The following is a 23,801-nucleotide window of genomic DNA, read 5'->3' as shown; positions in this document are numbered from 1 at the left end:
CAGGTGGAGAGGGAGAACGGGATGGTCTGGAAGGCCGTCCTGCTGGCCCTTCAGTCTAGGAGTCTCCCAGTCTCCCGCTGGCAGGAGGTCCTCCCGATGCGCTCCACTCCATCCGGTCGCTCCTGTGCATTGTTATCAATGAGACCCCTCACGAACGTGTGTTTGCCTTCCCTAGGAAGTCCACCTCCGGGGTCTCGCTCCCAACCTGGCTGACAGTTCCTGGGCCTGTCCTCCTCCGGAAGCATGCGAGGAGCCACAAATCGGATCCCCTCATCGAAAAAGTCCTCGTCCTCCATGCAAACCCACAGTATGGCTACGTGGCACACCATGACGGGCGGCAGGACACAGTCTCTCTCCGGGACCTGGCTCCCGCTGGTTCCCCATCCACAATCACCACCAACCCCGACCTAGTACCGTCCCCTTCCCCTCCGGTTGCCACCCCCGCCCCTGCGTCGTTCGCCCCCCCCCCCCCCCTCCCCAGCGACCCTCTCCGAAACCCCCACCCCAGCAGCACCCATCCCACCTCCGGATCCACTACTGGGTGAAGAAAGAGAGGACAACACGCTCCCGGAGTCGCAGGTGCCCACATCGGCATCCACACCACAACCGAGACTGAGGCGATCGTGACGGAGGGTCAAAGCCCCCGACAGACTCGACCTGTAATGTTGCTTCACCCCCGCTGGACTCTTTTTTAAACAGGGGGTGAATGTGGTAAACACCACTGGTTATACACTACGCGTATTACGGTACTGCCACTGTACTACAGTCAATACAGACCTGCTGGCTCAACCCAGCAGGTTGTGTGTATAAAAGTGTGCTCTCTCCTGCGCTGCCTCCATTCTGGTTCCAGTTGCAGGAGGCTTAACATCTAGCGCAATAAAGCCTCAATTGTTCACCATTTCGTCTTGTGGACATTGATGGTGTATCAACTGTGCAACAGCACTGGATACAACCTGCCAAACAAGTGGTGCCCGCAGCGGGCGTGGACAATGCGGGGTTTGCTTGCCCCTTCACTGATTGCTTATTGACCTGTCTGTAGGCTCGCGCCCTCAGCTCTGGGTTGGTTGACGGGATATGTGTGGGCGAGCCCTATTGATCAGTTTTCTCTTTCTGATTGGCTGCCGTTGAGCGGAACGTTCTGGGTGGGGCTGTGTGATGGGTCGCGCGTGCGCGCACGCGCTTCCACTGGTGCCGTTGGGTCAGAGCCTGAGCCCGCGATGCCGCAGTGGTTGTGGAGCCACTGCGGACAATATCAGCTCATTTTCCGGGGTACAGTGATCTCCAGCGCCCAGCTGAAAAGGAACCTTTGGTAGCTGTTGACCGCGGGGTCTGACTTCAGGCATTGGAGTATTTAGAGGTTTCTGATTTTCCAGTTGCGTGTTTGAAGGTTTGGTCGAGGGCTGACTTAACATGAGCTCTGTCCCGAGTTAACGGGCCCACAGCTGTGGGGATCATCAGCGCTTTCGACTGGCACCATCTGCCCAGGAGTGAGTGTCAGGAACATCGCTGCCAGGGGCGGTGCCTTGAGTTTCATGAATTAGTGTCACGCCCGTTTATTTTAGTTGATTTTATTTCGAAGATAGCATCAAGCTTCCTGAAACAACCTCCCAAACCTACACGAAAGGCTTACCCCCTCATTGCCCTTGACATTTATTTTCACATTTTTAATTGTGCCTTTAGTTAGTTCTAAAGATTCATTTCAGCTCCTCAAATAAATGTGTTAACGCATTATGGCACATACTGGATAATTTATTATCTCACTTTATACTTTGTTGGAATTTAGAGTCATTTTACAAACATAAGTCAGACCTAGCTGTATGCTTCAAGGTGTAGTTTATTTGTCTTCAGCTTAGTTTAAAATTTAAGCAAATGATGAGCAGTACTGAAACCTACAATTGCACCGGCTATAAGTTTAGAATCCTATTGTTATTTTCTAGAAGTTGAAGATCAAGATAACATTTTTAAATGCATGGATGCTTTCATGTTCTATCTTGCTAAAATTACAGTTATGGATCACAGCTCATTAGATATGAGCGTTTCAATTGATATTCCTTTCCTATATTTTGCACTGCTTAAATCTAGTCTCTAACTTTTTCTTACGCGGTCTGTACATTTTTGATCTTGAAGTTACAGGCTGTCATGTTTAGAATTGTGACATTAGCAGTGCTAATTTTTCTATCACATCAAACAAACATTGTTTCATGTTGAGTTGTGTTATTGCATTGCCATCAGCTTCTTGTCCCACAGATAATATCTCATTCATGACATGACCGCGGTCTGTATTCATTGTAAAAGCTCATGTATGTGGAATTGCTATTACCAAGACTCTGTTGCCTGTCAATCTTGTACTTGTGAATCTCCACTGATCCCATCACATTTGTCACATGGAGTTTGCACATTCTCCCCATGTCTGTGTGGATTTCCTCTGTGTGCTATCGGCCATAGTCTAAAGATGTGCAGGTTAGATGGATTGGCCTTTATTAATACGTGGGGTTACACTGATACGGCGAGGCAATGGAGCCTAAGTAGAGTGCTCTTTCAGAGGGTCAGTGCAGACTTGGTGGGCCAAATGGTTTCCTGCACTGTAGGAATTCTATTTAATTAGAAATAATTGCCTCCCTAGTCGACATCCACCCCCGGCCAGAAGACGCGATACAGGACTCCTTGGAAGTCCATAAGACATACAAGCTGATCCATTTTCCCACCTTATCCCCATAAGTCTTGATTCCCTTAAAGATTAAAAATCTATCTCAGCCTTGAACATGACCCAGCCTCTACAGCCCTTTGTTGAAATTGAAAATCGCTTATTGTCAGAAGTAAGCTTCAAATGAAGTTACTGTGAAAAGCCCCTAGTCACCACATTCCGGCTCGGGGAGGCTGGTACGGGAATTGAACCTGCGCTGCTGGCCTTGTTCTGCTTTACAAGCCAGCTATTCAGCCCACTGTGCTAAACCAGCCCCTAAGTGGTAAAGAATTCCAGATTCACTACCCTCTGAGAGAGGAAATTCTTCATCATCTCTGTCAAAATGGGCAACTCCTTACTCTGAGATTATGCCCTCTGGTTCTAGCTTCACCCACAAGGGGAATCAGCTTCTCAGCGTCTACCCTGTCAAGCCTCTGAGTATGTCTCAATAAGGTCGACTCTCATTCTTCTAAACTCCAATGAGTACATACCTGACCTACTTAACTACTTCTCATACGAAAATCACACCCGTACTTGGGATCAACCTTGTGAACATTCTCAGGACTACTTCCAATGCCACTAAACCTTTCCTTAAATTGTTCACCGTATTCCAGGTATGAACTGGTGCATTATATGGTTTTAGCTTGACTTTCCTATTTTTATACTCTCATTTCCTTTGAAATAAAGGCACAGATTAAATAATATTCAGCTCCCATATTCTTCCTACCAAAGTGCATAACTTCACATTTTCCTACATTATATTACATCTTTTAGTTTTTACAAGTTTTTTCTCCCTCATTTAATCTGTCTATATCCCTCAGTAGATTCTTTGTATTACCCTCACCACTTGCCTTCCCACCTACCTTTGTGTCATTCACAAACTTGTCAACAGTGCATTCACTCCCTTTGTCTAAGTCATTAATATATATTGTAAATAATTGTGGCCCCAGCACTGATCCCTGTGGCACGCCACTAGTTACATGTTCCCATTCTGAAAATCCTCCTCTTATCCCAACTCTGTCTGCTATCAGTTAGCTAATCCTTTATCCATGTTAATAAACTATCCCCAAAACCATGGGGTCTTATCTTATTAAGTAGCCTTTTGTGCATTACCTTATCGAACGCTTTTTGGAAATCCAAGTATATTACATCTACTGGTTCCCCTGTACCTATCCTGCTCGTTACCACCTCAAAGAATTCTAATAAATTTGCCAGGCATGATTTCCCCTTCATGAAGCCATGCAAACTCTTGCTTGATTATATTATGTATTTCTACATATTCTGCTATTACATCCTTTATAATGGACTCCCAACATTTTCCCAAAGACAAGTTAAGCTAACTGGCCTTTGTTACCCTGTTTTTTTTTGTCTGACTCGCTCTTTTCCAATCCTCTGGGACTTTTCCAGAACTTTGCTTTCTTGAGAAATGTCTACCAGTGCTCTATCCACTATGCCTGTAATTACTTTCTTTAATATCCTAGGATGGAATCCGGGACCTATCGGCCTTTAGCCCCGATTAGTTCCTCTATCTTCTCCCCCCCCCCTTAGCCCTTTTGATTATTTAGTAATTTTGGAATGCTATTAGTGCCTTCTACCATGAAGATTTCATGATGTTATTTCCTGGTTTCCGATTATTATTTCTGCAGTCAGGGGCCTATTTTCACTTTGACCCCTCTCTTTCTGTTTATATATTTAAAGGTCTTGCTGTCTGTTTTTATATTACTTGCTAGTTTACCCTCACAGTTTATCTTCCTCTTTTTGTTGATCTTTTGTTGATTTTTAAAACTTTCCCACTCCTTGGCTTACCATTAATCTTTGCCACATTGTATGTTTTTCTTGCAATTTAATACAACCTTTAAACTTCCTTGGTTAACCATGATTGATTTATCCCCTTCCTAGAATTCTTCTTCCTCACTGGGATATATTTTTGTTGTGAATCATGAACTATTTTCAGAAATGTCTGCCATTGCTGATCAGTGCAGCGGCTCTGAGAATTGCCTGGGAAGTTTGAAGTTCTGATGGGCAAGTAATTCCCTGGATCCTCAGAACCCTCTGAAATAGTCTCCAACTCGTTAGAGTCAGTGATTTTGGACAGTTCTGACTTAATTACCAGAATAGCTACCCAGGCAATGTTATCACTCACCTCGGAAGTCACATGTGAACTAAGGTTTGAGGCCAATGTAATTTCCCGCTGGGGTCACACAAGATTGGAAGGTGTGTGGCGATTCAAGCGAGCAACTGTTTTTAATGAGCATTCATGAGATGCTAATTAATGTAAATGGAATTCACACCACTAGGCTGTGGGTCACCTGACCCAGCCATTGGGAGAATTGCAAACCGATTGGGGCAGCACGGTAGCATTGTGGTTAGCACAGTTGCTTCATAGCTCCAGGGTCCCAGGTTCGATTCCCAGCTTGGGAAGTCTGTGTGGAGCCTGCACGTTCTCGCCGTATCTGCGTGGGTTTCCTCCGGGTTCTCCGGTTTCTTCCCTCAGTCCTAAAATGTGTAGGTTCGGTGGATTGGCCATGATAAATTGCCCTTAGTGTCCAAAAAGGTATGTGGCATTACGGGGATAGGGTGGAGGCCGGTGCAGACTCGATGGGCCGAATGACCTTCTGCACTGTAAATTCTATGATCTATGACCTAATTTCAAATCTACTCTTTAACACCTGGGGAAATACAGTGGTGACCACACCTGCCCTTCCTCCTCCACGTTTACTTTCGGTGACCCATCTTGGACCCACCTGCTTCCCCCAAAGCACCATCTGACTAGCCTACACCATCTGACTACCTTCCAACACAACCCGGTCCCCCACAGCCTGACCTGCCTCGGCCACACCACCTGACTACTCTCCGGCATCCCCCTGATCCCACCTGACTAATACCCCCCCCCCCCCCCCCCCCCAAACCACTTGCCTTCTGTTTTAGTTTTCTGGAGAAGCTCCGGCATATTTAACTTCTTTACTCTCCAGAAAACGGCAGCTCCTGCTGTAAAACGTGGGTGTGGATTCTCTCTGCTGCTCCCTCCAAAGTTTGCACAGACAGAGTTTTGCAGTCTGAAAATTGTCCTGAAAAATTGAAGGAAATGTTCTTTTTTTTTTCTCTGATTGGGGTCAGAAATGGGGATTCTGACCCTGGAATGGAAGATTTGGGACAGTATCTTCAACAAGAATGCAGGTCCCAGCTGATAATTTGAACTGTTGACTCTGATCTCCTGTGCACCTTTCCCCCATTACTGCCTTAGCCCTATTCACTGGAACACACTTCATGCGCATTGATACCTATTTCCACTTCAGAAACTCTTCAAAACTCATCCATGCCAGTCAAAGTTTCTTCCCTCATGTTTAACATGTTTCTGATCTTCGGAGCACTTTGTATTATTTCTGTTCTCTGAAGTGCTTTGTGACACCTGTTGTGCCAAATGGGTATGTAATGCAAGTTGCTATTCTGGATGTATTGCTGGTTGAATGAACAGAGATGTTCCGTTTGCTAATAATGCTATTGAACTGGACAACAATGGGAATAAGATGTTGATCCATGTTGACTTGCAATTCGATTTATAAAAAAAAATAAAAAAAAAATATATATATATATATTTTTGCAGATGTGCCTGATCTCAACTTGGGATTTTTTCTTTTGCAGTATGTGTAGAATTGATTGTTTGCTGTTTGGCGAATCATGGGGTGATCGAAGTGCAAGACAGAGTGTCAGTTGAATCTTCAGCCGCTTTCCTTCAAAGCTACACCTGAAGGTAGGATTGATGATTTCTCTTCCAGGTCTAACATTTTAAATACCTAAAGATTTCCCTATCTACACTCTGTGTTAACCAGTTCAAAGCATTTACACAAGCCAAGCCAATCACAGTGGGTGTGCTGCACGAAAAGAAGTAAATTGGCAAACACGCTGTGCTTAAGTCATTTAAAATGAAATTGGATATGAATAGATGGACTAAATATGATGCACTAGCTTCACTTTGTTAATACATCTACGGTGATAGAGTTCCAACCACCATTAGATTAAATATTAAGGAATAGAACCATACAAGTTCACAACACAAGAAGCTATTCTGTCTATTGTACCTCTGCTAGATCTTTATACTCCAGCATCATGAACTGACAGTTAAACTATTAAAATCTATCATATCATTTGGGTTGCACATATATTGAAGAGTAATACAGACTCAAAATGTTAACTCTGTTTCTCTCTCCACAGATTGCTGACAGGGTTTTCCAGCATTTTCTGTTTTGATTTCTGATTTCCAGCATCTGCATTATTTTGCTTTTATATTATTATGCACATATGCTGTGACTGACTTGTTAGCAGCTTAGGATAACAATTTTATCTAGGTGCGCTTGATCCAAAGCAACTTGGATTAATGTGGTGTTGCCTGTCTGAAAAAACATTCCAGGCATTCTTGACAGGGGTAGGGGAGTGTAAACCGGTGTGTTCAACATAGTGCTGATATAAACTAGCTTTCACACTATTTCTAGATTGCGTTCAGACTCATCTTTTTGTGTTGGATGGATTTTGTTTGGTTAGCCCTGTGCACTTACGGGTCACCTGCAAGGTGGATATGTTTGGAGCTCAGTATTCATTTTGTGTCATCTATTTATCTTCCTTGTAGATTTATCCTGTATATTGTACTAAGCAAGCATAATTGTTCCAACTTATATGCTCCTATTCTTTTGTGGTGATGCCGGTGTTGGACTGGGGTGGACACAGTAAGACGTCTTACAACACCAGGTTAAAGTCCAACAGGTTTGTTTTGAATCGAATTGGATTTGAAACAAACCTGTTGGACTTTAACCTGGTGTTGTAAGACTTCTTACTATAAATATTTGCGTACATCTGACCAGGATTTGTTTGCATTTTTCCTCTATGCTTTCTTGGCTTGGCTAACCGTTGCAGGTTTCTCCAAGCACACCTAGATGTACTTGTCAACAGCAGTCTTTTTTTTTTAATGTGTAAAGTTTCACAAAGACCTCCTTTTGTCCACCTATTTTAATGTCTAATCAATCATGATGACTGATCTCATTCCAGGGATTCACATTTGATTGTCAATCACTTTTAGAGAGACGCCCACCTTTGTTTTTGAAAATTAGGCTTGTTTATCAGTTGTACCTTTTATTTCCATGACCTTTTCTGTAAACTATGCACAACAAATAACTGCCCTGTAAACATAGAAAATAGGAGCAGGAGTAGGCCATTCGGCCCTTTGAGCCTGCTCCGCCATTCAACATGCTTATTCCTATTTCTACGCCATTCTCTCACCTTCTTCTCTTAGTCCTTGACACTTTTAGAGTCTAGAAAACTATTTCATTCTTAATTTGACCTGTACAGCCTTCTGTGGTAGAGAATTCCACAGGTTCACCACCCTCTGAAGAAATTTCTCCTCATCTCGGTCCTTTTAAAAAAATATATTTTTATTAATATTTTTCATTTTTACAGAGTAACAGCTCAAGTGTATCTGATATTTACAAATAAATGTGTTTCTTATTTATAACAATTATTACATGCGGTCCACCCCTCCCCTTCTCTCGTTGGTAGTTTAATTCCCCTCCTAGTGTTGCTGTTCTGCCCTGGGCTCCACGTATTGTGCTCTGCTTCTTTCTGTTGGGGCGTTTAGTTTTTATTGTTGGGAGGGAGGGCCTGTGTGGCCCCTCCCCTCTGCCCCTCCTCCCCTTCTACTTGTGCTTCATCATGTGCTTCCTTCCCTGCCTCTTTCTCTTGTGTGTGCCTTCCCTTGTCTTCCCCCACACTCTTTCTAGTCGCTGTTGGCCTCAAACAGGTCTTGGAACAGGCTGCTAAATGCCCTCATGCTTTGTGGAAGCCTTCGTCTGACCCTCGGTTGATGTACTTATCTTCTCCAGATGGAGAAAATCTGCAGCTGTGGGTGGTGCTGCTGATCGCCAGCCGAGCAGGATTCTCTGACGTGCAATTAGGGAGGCAAAAGCCAGCGCATTGGCCGCCTTCCCATCTGAAGATCTGACTGGTCTGATACCCTGAAGACTGCCATTCTTGGGCACAGCTCCACCCTCACCCCCATGACCTTGGACATCACCTCGAAGAAGGATGTCCAGAACCCGACAAGTCTGGGGCAGGTCCAGAATACGTGGGTGTGGTTGGCTGGGCCTCCCTGGCACCATTTACATTAGTCCTCCATCCGAACCTGCTCATTCAGGTTGTAGTGAGGTGGACAACCGTCCGTGTATATTTTCCCACATCCCCCCCCTCCCCCCCCACACTTACTGTCCGTGTTGATTAGTTCCTCTAGTAAAGTGTCTCTCGAGACCCTGGGGTATCTTGCCACCTCCTTGCGGAGAAAGTGTTTATTTTGGAGGAGCCTGAGCTCCTGTCCTGTCGGCAGGTCCAAGTCCTCCGTTAGTTCTTCCAAGATCGTGAGTCTGTCCCCTATGTAAAGGTCCCTAACCACTAGGGTCCTCCGTCATGTCTCTATTTTTTAAAGGTGGTATCCAGCATGGCTGGCAGGAATTTGTAGCTACCGCAGATGGGGGCCATGGAGGACATCTCGGTTAGACCGAAATGCTGCCTATTTGAGTCCACGTTTTCAGTGTGGCTTCCGCCCCTGCGCTGGATGTGTACTTTGATGGGGGGGGGATGGGGGCGCTGCCATGATAAGGGCTCGGAGGGTCGTTCCCTTGCAGGAGGACTCCTCTAGCCTCACCCATTCCATGTTTGGTTCTCATAACCATCCCCTCACCCTCTCAGCTGTGGCCGCCCAGTGGCTACTGTAGAGTAGCACTGTGGTTAGCACTGTTGCTTCACAGCGCCAGGGACCCGGGTTTGATTCCCGGCTTGGGCCGCTCCTCTTCTCACCGCCACCACCACCGCCGCAACCACCACCACCACCGCCGCAACCACCACCGCCGCCACCACCACCGCCGCCACCACCGCCACCACCACCGCCGCAACCACCGCCACCACCACCGCCACCACCACCGCCACCACCACCGCCGCAACCACCACCACCACCACCGCCGCAACCACCACCACCACCACCGCCGCAACCACCACCACCACCACCGCCGCAACCACCACCACCACCACCGCCGCAACCACCACCACCACCACCGCCGCAACCACCACCACCACCACCACCACCGCCGCAACCACAACATGCCCCCAACGCAGACCCAGTTCAGAGGATGGGTGTGAGCAGAAACATAGGAGTCAACCTTCGGCATAAACTGAGGAGCACCAAAACTTTCCTCAAAGCGAGTTATCATCCCTCTCCTGACTTGTATATTGACCCATTGACAGTGGTGACACAGGCCCATCACTCTGGAGTGGTGTTACACAAATCCTTGGGGGTTGGAACAGGGTGGTTGGGAGGGGTTGGTGTGATGGCTGGGGGGGATGTTGAAGGAGGGAAATGGGGGGGGGGGGGTTGGGAGGGTAAGTAGAGAAATGTAGGACAGATGGAAATTGGGGTGAAAGGAGCGAAATGGGGGGATTGAGGGGGAAGCTGGAAAAATGAGTGGAGGGTGATTGGGGGGAGGAGGGAAATGGGGAGGGGTGATTGAGGGAAGGAGGGATCCGGGGAGGTGGTGATTTGGGGGGAAAGCAAGGAATTGGGGGGTGGGGGGGGATGGAGGGAAATTGGAGGAGGAAGGGAAGTGGGGAACAGGGAGGGGGGTGGGAAGGATGGAAATGAGACGTGGGGGAATTGAGGCTGGGGAGGTGGGAATTGGGTGTGGAAAGAGGAAAATGAGGGGGGATTGGGGTAGGGAGGAGGGGAAATAAGGGGGATTGGAAGAAGGGAAATGCGGGGGAGGAATTGAGCTGGCAGACATAGACTTGTCCTATGTGGTCCTGGTCTGGATGAGGGCCTCCCTGGTCTTCTGGGCATGCCGGACCCGTGCCGTCCGCCGCCTGTCCTCCATCCTCCGGTATCTCCTGCGGCACCTTCCCGGGTATCTCCTCTAGCCCCTCTGGTCCAGCTCCTCCTCAGACGAGGCTGCATGTTCCTCCTCCTCCAGCATGTCGCCCTGCTGCTGTGACAGATTGTGGAGAGCACAGCAGACCACCACAAACCATAAGACTCCCCTGGGGTGTGTACTGCAGGGCACCACCAGAGCAGTCCAGTTGGAACTGCATTTTGAACAGTCCAATGCACCGCTCAATGACAGCACGGGTGGCAACATGGGCTGTTATCCATTATATCGGGACCCATTATATCGGAACTCCACCTGTGTCTCAGGCCTCCGCAACGGCGTCATCAGCCTGGACATCTCCCCAAGAACCAACCTGTCATGCTGGGGTGGTCCCCAATGGATCTCCGAGTGTCCTTGGATGTAGCTGTCGTGCACGCCCCCGGGTGGCAGGCACACGTGCATGATACGGAGGCGGTGGCCGCACACAATCTGAGCTTTCAGGGAATGGAACCCATCCTCGTAATGAAGGGCACTCCCTGGTGCGCAAGATGACATGCATGCCATCTATTGCATCCTGGCGATGGCGCAGAATCCTGCCTGGGCATCTTGATGGGCTTGGTCCAGGTTGAAGGTGATGTTGTTGGATGCCCAGCCTACAGGGCATCTGTGACCGTTTGAATGCACCTGTGGGCTGTAGCTTGAGAAATGCCCGTGCTTGAGCAGTGGAATGATCCGGTTGCACAGAGGTCCAGGACTGCGGTGACCTCCATGGCCACTTGGAGCGGGTGTCCTCCTTTACAGGAAGCGACATGGCACAGGTGCCGCACTGTCTCTTTTTGAGATGGAGTCTCCTGTGGCACATGCTGTTCGTCATCTCCTCAAAAGACCAACAATGTCTGTACACCTTGGGCCATCGCTGGCCTTCTCTTCTGGGCTCAACCTCTGTCTGATGGACAGCCGTGTCTTCAGGATGTGCACATGTGTCATCGCTGCTGCCACCTTCTGCGCGTCTGCCTGTCTGCTGCCACCAGCAATGCGAGGGCAGCCTCTGCGGGATCCACACTGCATACGTTTTATAATCTGGAAGGAATGGGGGAGATGTGGCGGGGGAGGAGGAAAGAGGGAAATGGGAGGGGATTGGGGGAGAAGGCAAATGGAGGCCATTGGGAAATGGAGGGATTGGGTGGGGAGGAGGGAAATGGGCATTGGGGGGAGAACGGTGGAAAATTGGGAGGGGGAAATTGGAGAAGGCATGGAAGGACTTGATGGTGTCAGCAGACACCACGTGCTCCGTTTCCAGTTCCTGTGAAAACTAACTCTGCTGAATTTAAATTGATGGTGATTATGAATCTCGTCAAGCAACCCAATGCACCTTGTTCTTTCTTGCACATGCAATTTTCACTTTATTTGCCACTTAATGAACTTCATTCATTTAATGCTTTGGATGTCCTAAAGTGTTTCGCTCCTGAATAAGTACTTCTGAATTGTTACCATAGAATCATAGAATTTACAGTGCAGAAGGAGGCCATTTGGCCCATCGAGTCTGCACTGGCCCTTGGAAAGAGCACACTACAAGTCCACGCCTCCACTCTTATCAGCATAACCCAGTAACCCCACCAAACCTTTTTGGACACTAAGGGTAATTTATCAAGGCCAATCCACCTAACCTGCACATCTTTGGACTGTGATATGTGTGTTATAATATATGAAAATGCAGCAACCAGTTTTCACATATCTAGCTCCCCCAGACCGTAATCTATTTTAATTTAAAATTTTAAAATAATCTTTATTGTCACAAGTAGGCTTACATTAACACTGCAATGAAGTTACTGTCAGAAGCCCCATTTTAATGAAGCAATGAGTACTGAAGGAGTGTTGTATTTTCAGAGGTGCCATCTTTTGGGTGAGATACCCCAGCTGACCCCTTAGAAGGATGTAAAAGATCCTGTGATTCTTTTCAAAAGGAGGAGCTTCTCCCAATGTCCTTGCTCACCTTTATTCCTCAACTGACACCACCAGAAACATGATGTGGCCTTTTATTTTGTCATAGTTTGAAGGATCTTGCTGTCTGCAAATTGGCTGCTGCATTTTCAAAAAAATGCATGACAATAGTGAACCCACTTCAAAAGTACAAAAGCAAAATGAATGCTGTGCATGCTGGAAATCTGAAATGTTGCAAATAGGATCAGATTTATATTGGGTGGGGGGGGGGGGGGGTTGCAGCAGTGGGGCTGGATAAAGGGTCAGCGACAGGTGCAGTGCAGATTGACAAAGATGTTGTGGACAGAAAGACAAAGGGAATGTAAATGGTGGATAATGACGAAGAAGGGTGCTGATGGTCGTACATTAGAGATCAGAATGTGTTAATGGCAATTGAGTATTTTCCGTCAGATATCTTCATATTTATCACCTTGAATGAGTACACCTAATTTTGAACATTTGGACTGAAATTTAATTTAATGTACCTGTTTCTGGTGGTTACTTGACGTTGTGCGGTTCCCAACATTCCAATATTTTGCTGATATGGCACCTTGAGATGTGGTGGCAGAAACATAAGGCTTATTTTACATGCCCCTTCTGGCCATGTTTCCAAAACCGGGCACACAAACAACAAACAAAAAAAGGTTTTGACCTTTGGGGGTTGCCCTTTGAGGATTGGGTGGGGTGGTGGGACCCCCACCCCCTGCTTTCTCGTACCCCTCACAGCCTTAAATCCATTCCACTGTGCCCAAGAGCCGGACATAGCGGCTTTGAAGATCCATGCCATCTTCCTATTTTTGAAGTCCCGGCAGCTCTTGGTGCTACCAGGACTGCTGGAGTTGCTGGCCAATTGAATTGACCCCCCCCCCCCCAACTCACTAAGGGATGGAAGACCCATTTGGCCCTTGTTAAGCTTGCTGTAGGTGAATAGGCGTGAGCCTTTTGCTAATGGGGTTGGGGGGGGGGGGGGGTGCAGCAGTGTCTGCCACCCCCTCCCAGTCCCCATATTATTCAGCCCATAATGCATATATGTGGCTGACAGGTTATTGAATAGCAATCCAATTTACTTCACAATTTAGAAATGCTGAGTTCAGTTGTAGTACCTCACTGTCTTCCACTTCTGACCTAGATTGGTTAAGGCAATACAGAGCCAGCGTCAAATATGTGGCATCCGACCCCGTACCTTTGCAGTGCCTAGCAGGTTTGGAGAGCTCATTGCCAAAATTCGATATACATGTGTGGATATACTTTACAGTTTATAGCATGTGAAATTAAAATTAATGCAAACTTTCTTTTTAGGTTTCAAAGACATGGACAAGATATTAGAAGCCGTGATGTTGTCCCAACATCCAACTTCAGTAAAGCATAGCCTTGTGAGACATATTTTAGAGGCAGCGAAGAAGCCTCTCGACAGTAAGCAGTGTTGGGCTATGTTTGAGTTATCTACAAAGCTTATTTTGCTGGGTGATACCAAGTTCAAAAAAGACGTGGGCAAAGAGGTTCTAGAGGCCTTTGCCCAGAACCACACAGCAGAGTTTGAGAGTTTTTTTAATGCAAAGTTTATCTTGAAATTAGTGCAAGATGGTTATGGAACATTGAGTATAAGGAGTGTTGGGATTTTAGAGTATATCCGTCTAGGATTGAAGTATATTCAAGACAAACCTCCTGCTGATGAAATATTTCAAGTCCTTCAAATTGAGATTCTTCGAATAGTGTGTGAGAGACCTGGATCAAAGGTGTGTGCCAGCATTAGTAAACTTCTTGTTGAATTTCCTCGGTGCATTCCCAGTGGGAAGTTTCAAGTGGTATTCTGCCAGCAACTTGTTAGAAGCATAGGACAGTTCCAGTTTTCATCAGAAGAGGAAGATGAAATAGTGGAATTCCTGGATCAAGTAAACAAAGTAAGCGATTTGTTACAGAGGATCTGGCGGACCCGAACAGCAGCCATTATTCCATCCTTGAGGGAGCTGTTCACTGTTATTTCATCCGGTAAGGAAAAATTTGTTTTTTAGTCTTGAATGATTGTTGGGTATTTGTTTGATGCCTCCCTTCCAACTACCTTGTAAACATGTCTACTTTCAGGATGTTGGCCATTGCTTCTGCAAAATAAGCATGGAGAGACATGTAAAAGCTTAGAAATTGTTATTTGGTGGCTTTACAAGTTTTTTTTGTTTTTGTTTTGTGTAAGAACTTTGGTGTTTGTGTGTTACGGTATGCCATCAATTTTAGATGATGTTTAAATTAGGAATGTCTGAGTCACATTGCCAGAGTCAATATGATAAATCATTGTGATTGATTACTGGGACCTGCGTTTTGATCAAATCGCTAGAAGAGAAGCTCCAAGACTATTGCCCTCATTGTTCTACTGAGTCTTGGAGTCACTCTGCTTTAGAAATTAAGATTACTGGCCACCTTTTTTGTGTTTTTGCACTGAAACTACTCTATTGAATGGGCAATCATTATTTCTGGCCTCTTCTTGCCATTTTGCCCTTTTCCAGTCTATTTTTCCAATGTCTACAAGTGCATTGTCTATACCATACATGTCCATATCATACCACATCTATCTGTGCATGGCCTAAGAGAGTAGACATGATATGTACCTAACTATACTGTGGGAGAGAACTTGTCATAAATTTGGACTCTGGGTTTTATCGTTATTTATTTTTTTTTAAAAAAAGAAAAATTAATTGGAATATTTTCTAGAAGTTTTAATTGGGGAGTTCACAACATGATTACCTGGAGTATTTACTAAATTGATCATTTTGCTTGGATATTGATTGAAAAAAATAAAATTGAATGTTTGGATACTTCCAAAAGTATCTTAATGGGCACGATCTAACGGAGTCCATTCTAAGCTTCGGGAACAACCCTGCTATTGAACAGCACTTTTTGTTTCGTGTCTCAGCGAGAAACGCCCCGCTGAGGCCGCACTCAGTTGCATTTCCTGCACTGAGGGGCTGCGCTCATCCTCAAGCCCCTATACACTACCTTGTATGGGCATGGCACCCCTAGGCCTGAACCTTGAAGTGGGCAAGATGCTATCTGGGCACCTTGGAACTGCCAGCCTATTATGCTGGCAGTGTTCAGGTGCACAGGTGGTATCAGCAGTGTCAGGATGCCACCCTGCCCAGAGGCCAACCACCTGAGGGCCTCCGATAGCCTATGAGACCCACCACCCAAGTGCCGTTGTGGGGACCAGTGCTAAACTACGCCTGACTGAGGGGGTCTTGGCGAGGCGCTGGTTAGATCTGGCATGCAAGTCTGCATCCCGCCCTTTATGGGCAGGATCCAGATCGTGACGTCTTGCGAGATCTCACAAGGTGTAACATCGATCAGGAATCTTGGAAGAGGCCTCTCACGGGATGTACTGGCTGCGTCCCGTCTCGATTCTGGCGGGACGCGGCTGGTAAATCATGCCCATTGTGTTAGTAAAATTAAGAAGGGATTTATATTTGTATTGGTAAACATTTAGAAATAAGTGGTGCTCGATCAATGACTCCAGAAGCGAGATTGGATGACAATTGAAGGCTTTATTGGCTAGATGTTTCCCCCCAGCAGCGCAGATACAGAATACAGCTGCTAGGGAGAGACAGACTCTTATACTCCACCTTACTGGGCGGAACCAGCAGGCAGGCTTCACCAATGATCTTCCTGTCTCCGGTACCTCCCACACCAATGATCTTACAGCCTCAACCTAGGTATCATAATACTCCTAATACAGACTACCACATTCACCCACTGTTTTAAAAAAAGAGTCCGGCGGGGGGGGGGGGGTCTTGCGTCATACAGTGGTAGAGATGTTGGTACCTGTCGGTGGTACAGTGTTTTGCCTTATTCGATGTCACAACTATTTACAGTATTCATTTTACATGTACATATCAGAATGAAGCAATTAGTCGATCGGGGGCCCTGGTCATCCTCTGTGATCGTCGCAGTTTCGGCGGTGATGCAGGCGCCGGCTCGGGCATCCGTGACACCAGGAGCATGACTTTGGCTTCTTCGGTAGCTTCATCACCCCTGGGTGGGACCAGTGGAAGAACCGATCCACCTGGGAAGGGGTCAGCCATGTGGTGCGCCGGTGGGAGGGTGGGGTTGGTGGGGGGGGTGTGGGTGGGGATCCAGCGGGTGCCAGGTCCTGTAGGGAGACCGTATCCTGCCGACCTTCAGGGTAGGCGTACTGAGGGTTAGCGTGAAGGAGGTGGACCCTCTCTACCAAAGAGTCCGACTTGTGCGCCCGCACGTGTTTGGGGAGCAGAGTGGGTCCAGGAGCTGCCAGCCAGGTTGGGAGCCAAGTCCCGGAGGAGGACTTCCTAGGGAAAACAAGGAGACGTTCATGAGGTGTTTCGTTTGTCGTGGTACACAGCAGTGATCGGATGGAGTGGAGTGCATCGGGAAGGACCTCCTGCCAGCGGGAGACTGGGAGATTCCTGGACCGTAAGGCCAGTAGGACTGTCTGCCAGACCGTTCCGTTCTCCCTCTCTACCTGTCCATTTCCCCGGGGGTTATAACTGGTCGTCCTGCTCAAGGCGTTGCCCTTGCTGTGCAGGAATTGACGCAGTTCGTCGCTCATGACTGAGGACCCCCATCGCTGTGTATGTAGGCGGGGAAACCGAAGAAGATAAAGATACTGTGGAGGGCTTTTATGACGGTGGCTGCGGTCATGTCGGGGCAGGGGATGGCGAACGGGAACCGGGAGTACTCGTCAATCGCGTTCAGGAAGTACGTGTTGCGGTCGGTGGCGGGGAGGGGCCCTTTGAAGTCCATACTGAGGCGTTCAAAGGGACGGGAAGCCTTTATCAGGTGCGCTTTCTCTGGCCTGTAGAAGTGCGGCTTGCACTCCGCGCAGATTTGGCAATTCCTGTTGGCGGTCCTGACCTCCTCGAGGGAGTAGGGCAGGTTGCGGATCTTGATTAAAATGGAAGAATCGAGTGACCCCCGGGTGGCAGAGGTCCTCATGGAGGGCCCGGAGTCGGTCAGGAGCGTGAATCTCCTGCCGGCCAGGTAATGCCTCCAGTGCCGCACAGCTTCTACCATGGCCTGGCCCTCCTTTTCAACGGAGGAATGACGGATTTCTGAAGCATGGAGGGTGCGTGAGAAGAAGGCCACGGGCCTGTCCGCTTGGTTGAGGGTGGCTGCCAGAGCTACGTCGGACGCGTCGCTCTCTACTTGGAAGGGAAGGGATTCATCGATCGCGTGCATCGTGGCCTCTGCGATGTCCGCCTTTATGCGGCTGAAGGCCTGGCGGGCCTCTGCCGACGGGGAAAACTGAGGATTGGATTAGTGGACGGGCCTTGTCCGCATAATTGGGGACCCACTGGGTGGAATATGAAAAAAAATCCCAGGCAGCGTTTCAGGGCCTTGGAGCAGTGGGGGAGGGGAAATTCCATGAGGGGGCGCATGCGTTCGGGATCTGGGCCTATGACTCCATCATGCACTACGTAGCTGAGGATGGCTAGACGGTCGATGCTGAACACTCATTTGTCCTTGTAGATTAAGTTAAAGGTTTTGGCGGTATGGAGGAATTTGCGGAGGTTGGTGTCGTGGTCCTGCTGGTCGTGGCCGCAGATGGTGACGCTGTCGAGGTACGGAAACGCGAACCGTACCGGTCAACCATTCGGTCCATCGACTTCCGGGTGCGGCTATGCAGAGCTAGGTCACATATTCGGTAGCTCCTGCTTGGAACGGACTTTTGGGCTCGTTACAGGGCCCCCACGGCATTTGTTTGCCATTTCCCGGTGTGGGAAGAAGGCTGCAACATTCCCCTGACAGTGTCCCCCAGGAATGGTGTGTCTCTTGGTTGCCAGACACGGCAGAAACAGTAAAAGATTTGGCTGCAACTGCAGGATAAACAGGGCCTCTTCCAGCATGTAGGCGGGGGAAGGGCAAGCTTAAAGCTGCAAGCTGACCTGAAGGCCTGTATCAAAGGTGAATTCTAGCAGCAGAGGGAACAACTGTGAAAAGATCTCATCAAGGCCACTGAAGGGACTTCCGGTTGCGGTGATGCCTAGCTAGCCGCACGTTTCGGCGGCTCCAGCTCCGACGGACCTTCGGGCTCTTTTAAGAGCCCCAACGGGGAATTTTCCGACGACGCAACCCGGTGTGGGGTGTGTGAGAAGGGAGTCGTGTGTCCCCCCCCCCCCCCCCCCCCAAACGAAGGAGGAAAAAACCGGCGGCGGCGGCTGCAGCGCGAGGAATCGTCGACCAAAGGGTCAGAAAGAGAGAAGTACAAGATGGTGGCGGAGGGGGCGCAGGTGACATGGGGGCCTGAGCAGGATGAAATTGTGAGACGGTGCGTGGAGCTGCTAAAGAGGGGGGTGCTGACCCCGATGCTACAGGCAATTGAGGGGCTCAAGGAGACACTAAAGCCCCAGGAGACAGCTCCGTGTGGTGGAGCAGAAGGTGACAGATATTGAGGACGAGATCCTGGGCCTGGCGGTTAAGACACAGACGCATGAGGCACTTCATAAAAAGTGTACTGAAAGGATCGAGGCCCTAGAAAATGGAGCGCGAAGGAAGAACCTTTGGATACTGGGTCTCCCTGAGGGTGTGGAAGGAGTGGACTGTGGAGCGTACGCAAGTACGATGCTGAGCTCACTGATGGGTGCTGAGGCCCCTACGGGCCCCTTGGAGGTGGAGTGGACAAATCGGATTCCGGAGGGAAGACCAAATGCGGGAGAATCACCCAGGGCGATAATCGTACGATTTTACCGCCTTAAGGATAGAGAAGAGGTCCTGAGATGGGCTAAAAAGGTGCGGAGTAGCAGATGGGAGAATGCAGTGGTACGGGTATACCAGGATTGGAGTGTGGAGGTGGCAAGAAGGAGGGCGAGCTTCAACCGAGCCAAAGAGGTGTTGCATAAAAGGAAGGTGAAGTTCGGGATGCTGCAGCCGGCAAGACTATGGGTCACGTATCAGGAGAGACACCATTATTTTGAGACGGCGGAGGAAGCATGGACCTTCATCAAAGAAGAGAAATTGGATCGGAACTGAGGGACTGATGCTGCAGAGAATGTTATTGTTAATGTTATGGTTGAAGTTAATTGAGAAGTAAATTGGGAAGGGGGGAGACATTGGGGAAATGTGGGCGCCGGTGAGGGGGGAAAGACGGGACATAGTTGGAGAATGGGGAGGGGGAGGGGAAAGGGAGCTGCGCCATAAGAGGCGGGTCAGGTAAAGGGATGTTCCCGCGCCAGAAAGAATAAGGCGGGAAGACAGGCGCAAGGCGGATGGGAGTTCCCCACACGGGGGTCGAGGAGTGAGCAGGAGTAGCCGCGGTCAGTTGAAGTCAGCTGACTTACGGAAGTAATATGGGGGGAGCAATCATGCTAGAAAGAGATCTAGCGGGAGGGAGGTGGGGGGGGGGGGGGGGGGGGGACACAACTGGGTTGCTGCTGCGGAAATCCAAAAGGAAATGGCTAAAGAGTGGGTGGGCGGGGATGGTGTGCGACGCTGGGGGAGCGAGCGGGAGCGCGGAGGCGGGATATGGGACTTGCCTAGATAAGGTAATGGCTAGTCGACACTGGAGGGGGGCAGGTAGCCCCCTAGTGAGGCTGATCACGTGGAACGTGAGAGGCCTGAACAGACCGATTTAAAAAGGGCCCGAGTGCTCGCGCATTTGAAAGGACTAAGGGCAGACGTGGTTATGCTCCAAGAGACGCACCTAAAGGTGGCGGACCAAGTTAGGTTAAGGAAAGGATGGGTGGGACAGGTGTTCCACTCTGGACTGGACGCAAAGAATAGAGGGGTGGCCATTTTGGTGGGGAAACAGGTAGCATTTGAAGCAAAGAACATCGTAGCAGATAGCGGAGGTAGATATGTAATGGTGAGTGGCAGGCTGGAGGGAATGGAGGTAGTGTTGGTTAATGTGTATGCCCCAAACTGATTGACCAAATCAGATATGCGGGGGAGAGGGTACGCATCGAGCTGCGTATACCTGTTGATGGTCTGACTATAATCGATGACCATCCTGTGCTTCTCCCCCAACCACGACTTGAGCTCTCCAGGGGCTGTTGCTACCCTCGATCATGCCTTCCTTCAGTAGATGCAGGACTTCCGACCTAATGAAGGTCCGGTCCTGGGCACTGTACCGCCTGCTCCTGGTGGCGACGGGTTTGCAATCCGGGGTGAGGTTCGCAAAAAGGGAAGGCGGGTTGACCTTGAGGGTCGTGAGGCTGCAGACAGTGAGGGGGGGGGGGGGGTATAGGGCCGCTGAATTTAAAGGTTAAGTTCTGGAGGTTGCATTGGAAGTCCAATCCCAGGAGCGTGGCAGCGCAGAGGTGAGGGAGGACGTAGAGTCGGAAATTTTTTAATTCTCTTCCCTGGACCGTGAGGTTCGCTACACAGAACCCCTTGATCTCTACAGAGAGAGACCCAGAGGCCAGGGAGATTCTTTGGTTAATTGGGTGTATGGGAAGAGAACAGCGCCTTACCATGTTGGGGTGTATGAAGCCCTCTGTGCTCCCGGAGTCGATCAGCCAGTATGTTTTGCGGCCGTTGATGAGCTCCGTCGTCGTCGCAGTCGAGGGCATTCGGGGCTGAGACTGGTCCAGGGTCACCGAGGCGAGTCGTGGTAAAAGTTGAAGGTTTTCCTTGGACGGTGTGTGGTCTTCCGAATCGGGGTCCTGAGACTCCAGCCAAGATGGCAGCACCCACAGGTCGCACATGGTTGGGGGTGGGCAAGATGGCGGCGCCCACGCACGCACGTGGTCCCTGGAGAACAAGATGGCGACACCCGGGGCCCGCATATGGCTCGGGAAAATTAAGATGGCGACGCCCACGGCCCGTGGAGAGAGTTGTGGTGGCGGCCCCGGTTCGCCCCCGTAGACAGCGGCGACCGCCCGTGACTGGCATACCGCCACAAAATGGCCCTTTTTGCCACAACCTTTGCAGGTGGAGGAGCGGGCCGGGCAGCGCTGCCGGGGGGTGCTTTGCTTGCCCTCAAAAATAACAGCGGGGCCCCCCGGGGCTACCTAGTAGCTGCGTGGCACAAGCTTGTGGGGGGATGGGGGATGCATCGAGGTCGGTTGACGGATTTGGGAGGACAGCATACCTGCAATGAATGCGTCCCGGATTAAAACATCTGTGTGGTCGCTGGCTGAAACTTGCGGGTAGTCACAGGTCCTACCAAGTACCAGGAGCGCACGGTAGAATTCATCCAGCGATTTCCCCTGGGATTTGTCAACTTGTCGCTAGCAGATGTCGGGCGTAAACCTGGTTTATTGGGCGAATGTAGTATCCTTTCAACAGGGCCATCGCGGCCTCTAAATCGTCCGCATCCTCAATGAGTGTATGGGAAGAGAACAGCGCCTTACCATGTTGGGGTGTATGAAGCCCTCTGTGCTCACTCTTGAGTGGAGAACTTGCAGTTTCTGGTCCTCCGTGGGTGCAGTCATGGCTGTCCTGAGGTACCCTTTGAAGCACGCCAGCCAGTGTTTGAAGGTTGCCGCTCAGTTTGCCGCGTGGGGGCTGAGTTGCAGACACTCCGGCTTGATTCGGAGCTCCATTCTTTAAAATCTAGTCCAATAAATTGATGCTCGCTCAATGACTCCAGAAGCGAGATTGGATGATAATTGAAGGCTTTATTGGACTAGATGTTTCCCCCCTGCAGCGCAGGTACAGAATGCAGCTGCTGGGAGACACAGGCTCTTATACTCCGCCTTACTGGGCGGAACCAGCAGGCAGGCTTCACCAATGATCTTCCTGTCTCGGGTACCTCCCACACCAATGATCTTACCGCCTCAACCTAGGTACCGTAATACGCCTAATACAGACTACCACAATAAGGTATAATTTTAAGTTGGTTTAATTTAATGTTTCTGTGCCTGGAAGGGTAAAATCTATAGTTAGATTCACATTGGATGTTTGGGATTCGTTCAGTACCAACTGCGTTTCTATTGTGCTTAAAGAGGGCTACAGTATGAAGAACAAATAAACTTAGCAGCTGGGGCCTTGTAAGGTAGAGAGGCTTATAAGTTTTAGTTTATAGCTGAATTTGTGGGCAGTTGGAGATGGGTAGTGAGAGAGAAGAAGCTCTCTCAGTTCTAGTAGAAGCAGTTGGTTTAAAGTCTAGAGAGGGAACACCTCTCTCAGCTTTGTTGGATGAAAAGTTGTACCATGAAATAATGGTTAAGAAAACAAGTGCAGAGATCTGAAGAACAGCTAGTTAATGAAACTAGGGGCATGAAGAGAAGATTCTAGGAAGTTTGAGGTTAAGAACAGAGCACTGTTGAGTAAAGACAGACTGAGTTGAGATGCCAGAAAGATTTTCAGGTTTGTGAGATTTTACCACTGCCTGTGGAATGAGAGTTGAAATAACTATGGGGAAAAAAAAGACCGTGAGATACAAGGGACAGAGCCACAGGGATGGACCCGAGGGCAAGCAGAAAACCAGAGTGAACAACAAAAAAAAAGCAAGCCACTTAACATACGCTAGGGCCAACACTGGGGACTACAGCTGAGGCAGATCGGCCAAATGGAGACCTCCGCCACAGAAGGAGGGGAAGACAAGTACGTGTAAATATACATATAGTGATCTTTGATTCTGTTTCTTTTTTGCTCCTTGGTATATTTTTTTGTAATTTTAATTTTTCCATGGTTGTTTTTGCTTTGTTTTAAGCAGTTTTGCAACTTGTAACTTAACTTACAAACTAAAATGTGAAAACCAATAAAAACATTCAAAAAAAAAGAAATAACTATGGAAGTCGGTGAGTTTGTTTAAAAACAGTTAAGACAAAGGAAAACCTAAAAGGAGGTGGTGTAAAATCCTGCACTGGATTCGCTGTTTTGGAACGGAAGCTTTGTCTAAAAGTGTCATTTGCAAAACCTGGCCTGGAATTCTGAATGCAAACTGCCAAGGGAAAGCATACTTTAAAAAAAAACATTTTATTAAAGTATTTGTAATTTTATAATAATAACAATAACAACAGAAAAGAAAGCGAATCCAAATATAAACGTAGTACATATATCATTTCCGTCCCTCCTACCCTTAACAGAAAATAGCTAAACTCTTTCCCCCCCCCCCTTTAGATTATTGCCTCTGCTGACAGTTAATTTTCCCCGAAGAAGTCGATAAACGGTTGCCACCTCTGGACGAACCCTAGCGTTGACCCTCTTAGGGCGAACTTGATTTTCTCAAGACTGAGAAACCCAGCCATGTTGCTAGCCCAGATCTCTGATTTTTGGGGCTTTGTGTCCCCCAACGCTAGCAATATCCGTCTCTGGGCTACCAGAGAGACGTCAGCCTC

At 48.6% G+C, this 23,801-nt stretch overlaps 1 protein-coding gene across 6 annotated transcripts in view; it reads left to right on the top strand.

Moving 5' to 3' along the window:
- The first annotated feature begins 1,186 nt into the window (after window positions 1-1,186).
- Window positions 1,187-23,801, top strand: part of LOC140391747 (ubiquitin carboxyl-terminal hydrolase 35-like) — a 189,001-nt gene continuing 166,386 nt past the window's right edge. For 4 of the 6 annotated variants that reach the window (XM_072476569.1, XM_072476573.1, XM_072476575.1 and 1 more), the window contains exons 1-3: window positions 1,199-1,487; window positions 6,326-6,434; window positions 13,858-14,547. In XM_072476569.1, the coding sequence (XP_072332670.1) occupies window positions 13,869-14,547 (679 nt within the window). In that variant the 5' untranslated portion in view covers window positions 1,199-1,487; window positions 6,326-6,434; window positions 13,858-13,868. Of the gene's footprint in view, window positions 1,488-6,325; window positions 6,435-13,857; window positions 14,548-23,801 lie in introns of all 6 variants that reach the window. The other 2 variants (XM_072476572.1, XM_072476571.1) reach the window with 2 other exon arrangements.

The sequence above is a fragment of the Scyliorhinus torazame genome, chromosome 15, assembly GCF_047496885.1.
Source record: "Scyliorhinus torazame isolate Kashiwa2021f chromosome 15, sScyTor2.1, whole genome shotgun sequence".
Lineage (NCBI taxonomy): Eukaryota > Metazoa > Chordata > Chondrichthyes > Carcharhiniformes > Scyliorhinidae > Scyliorhinus > Scyliorhinus torazame.
The sequence above is the reverse complement of the archived record's forward strand: the minus strand, read 5'-3'. Positions and strand labels throughout refer to the sequence as shown.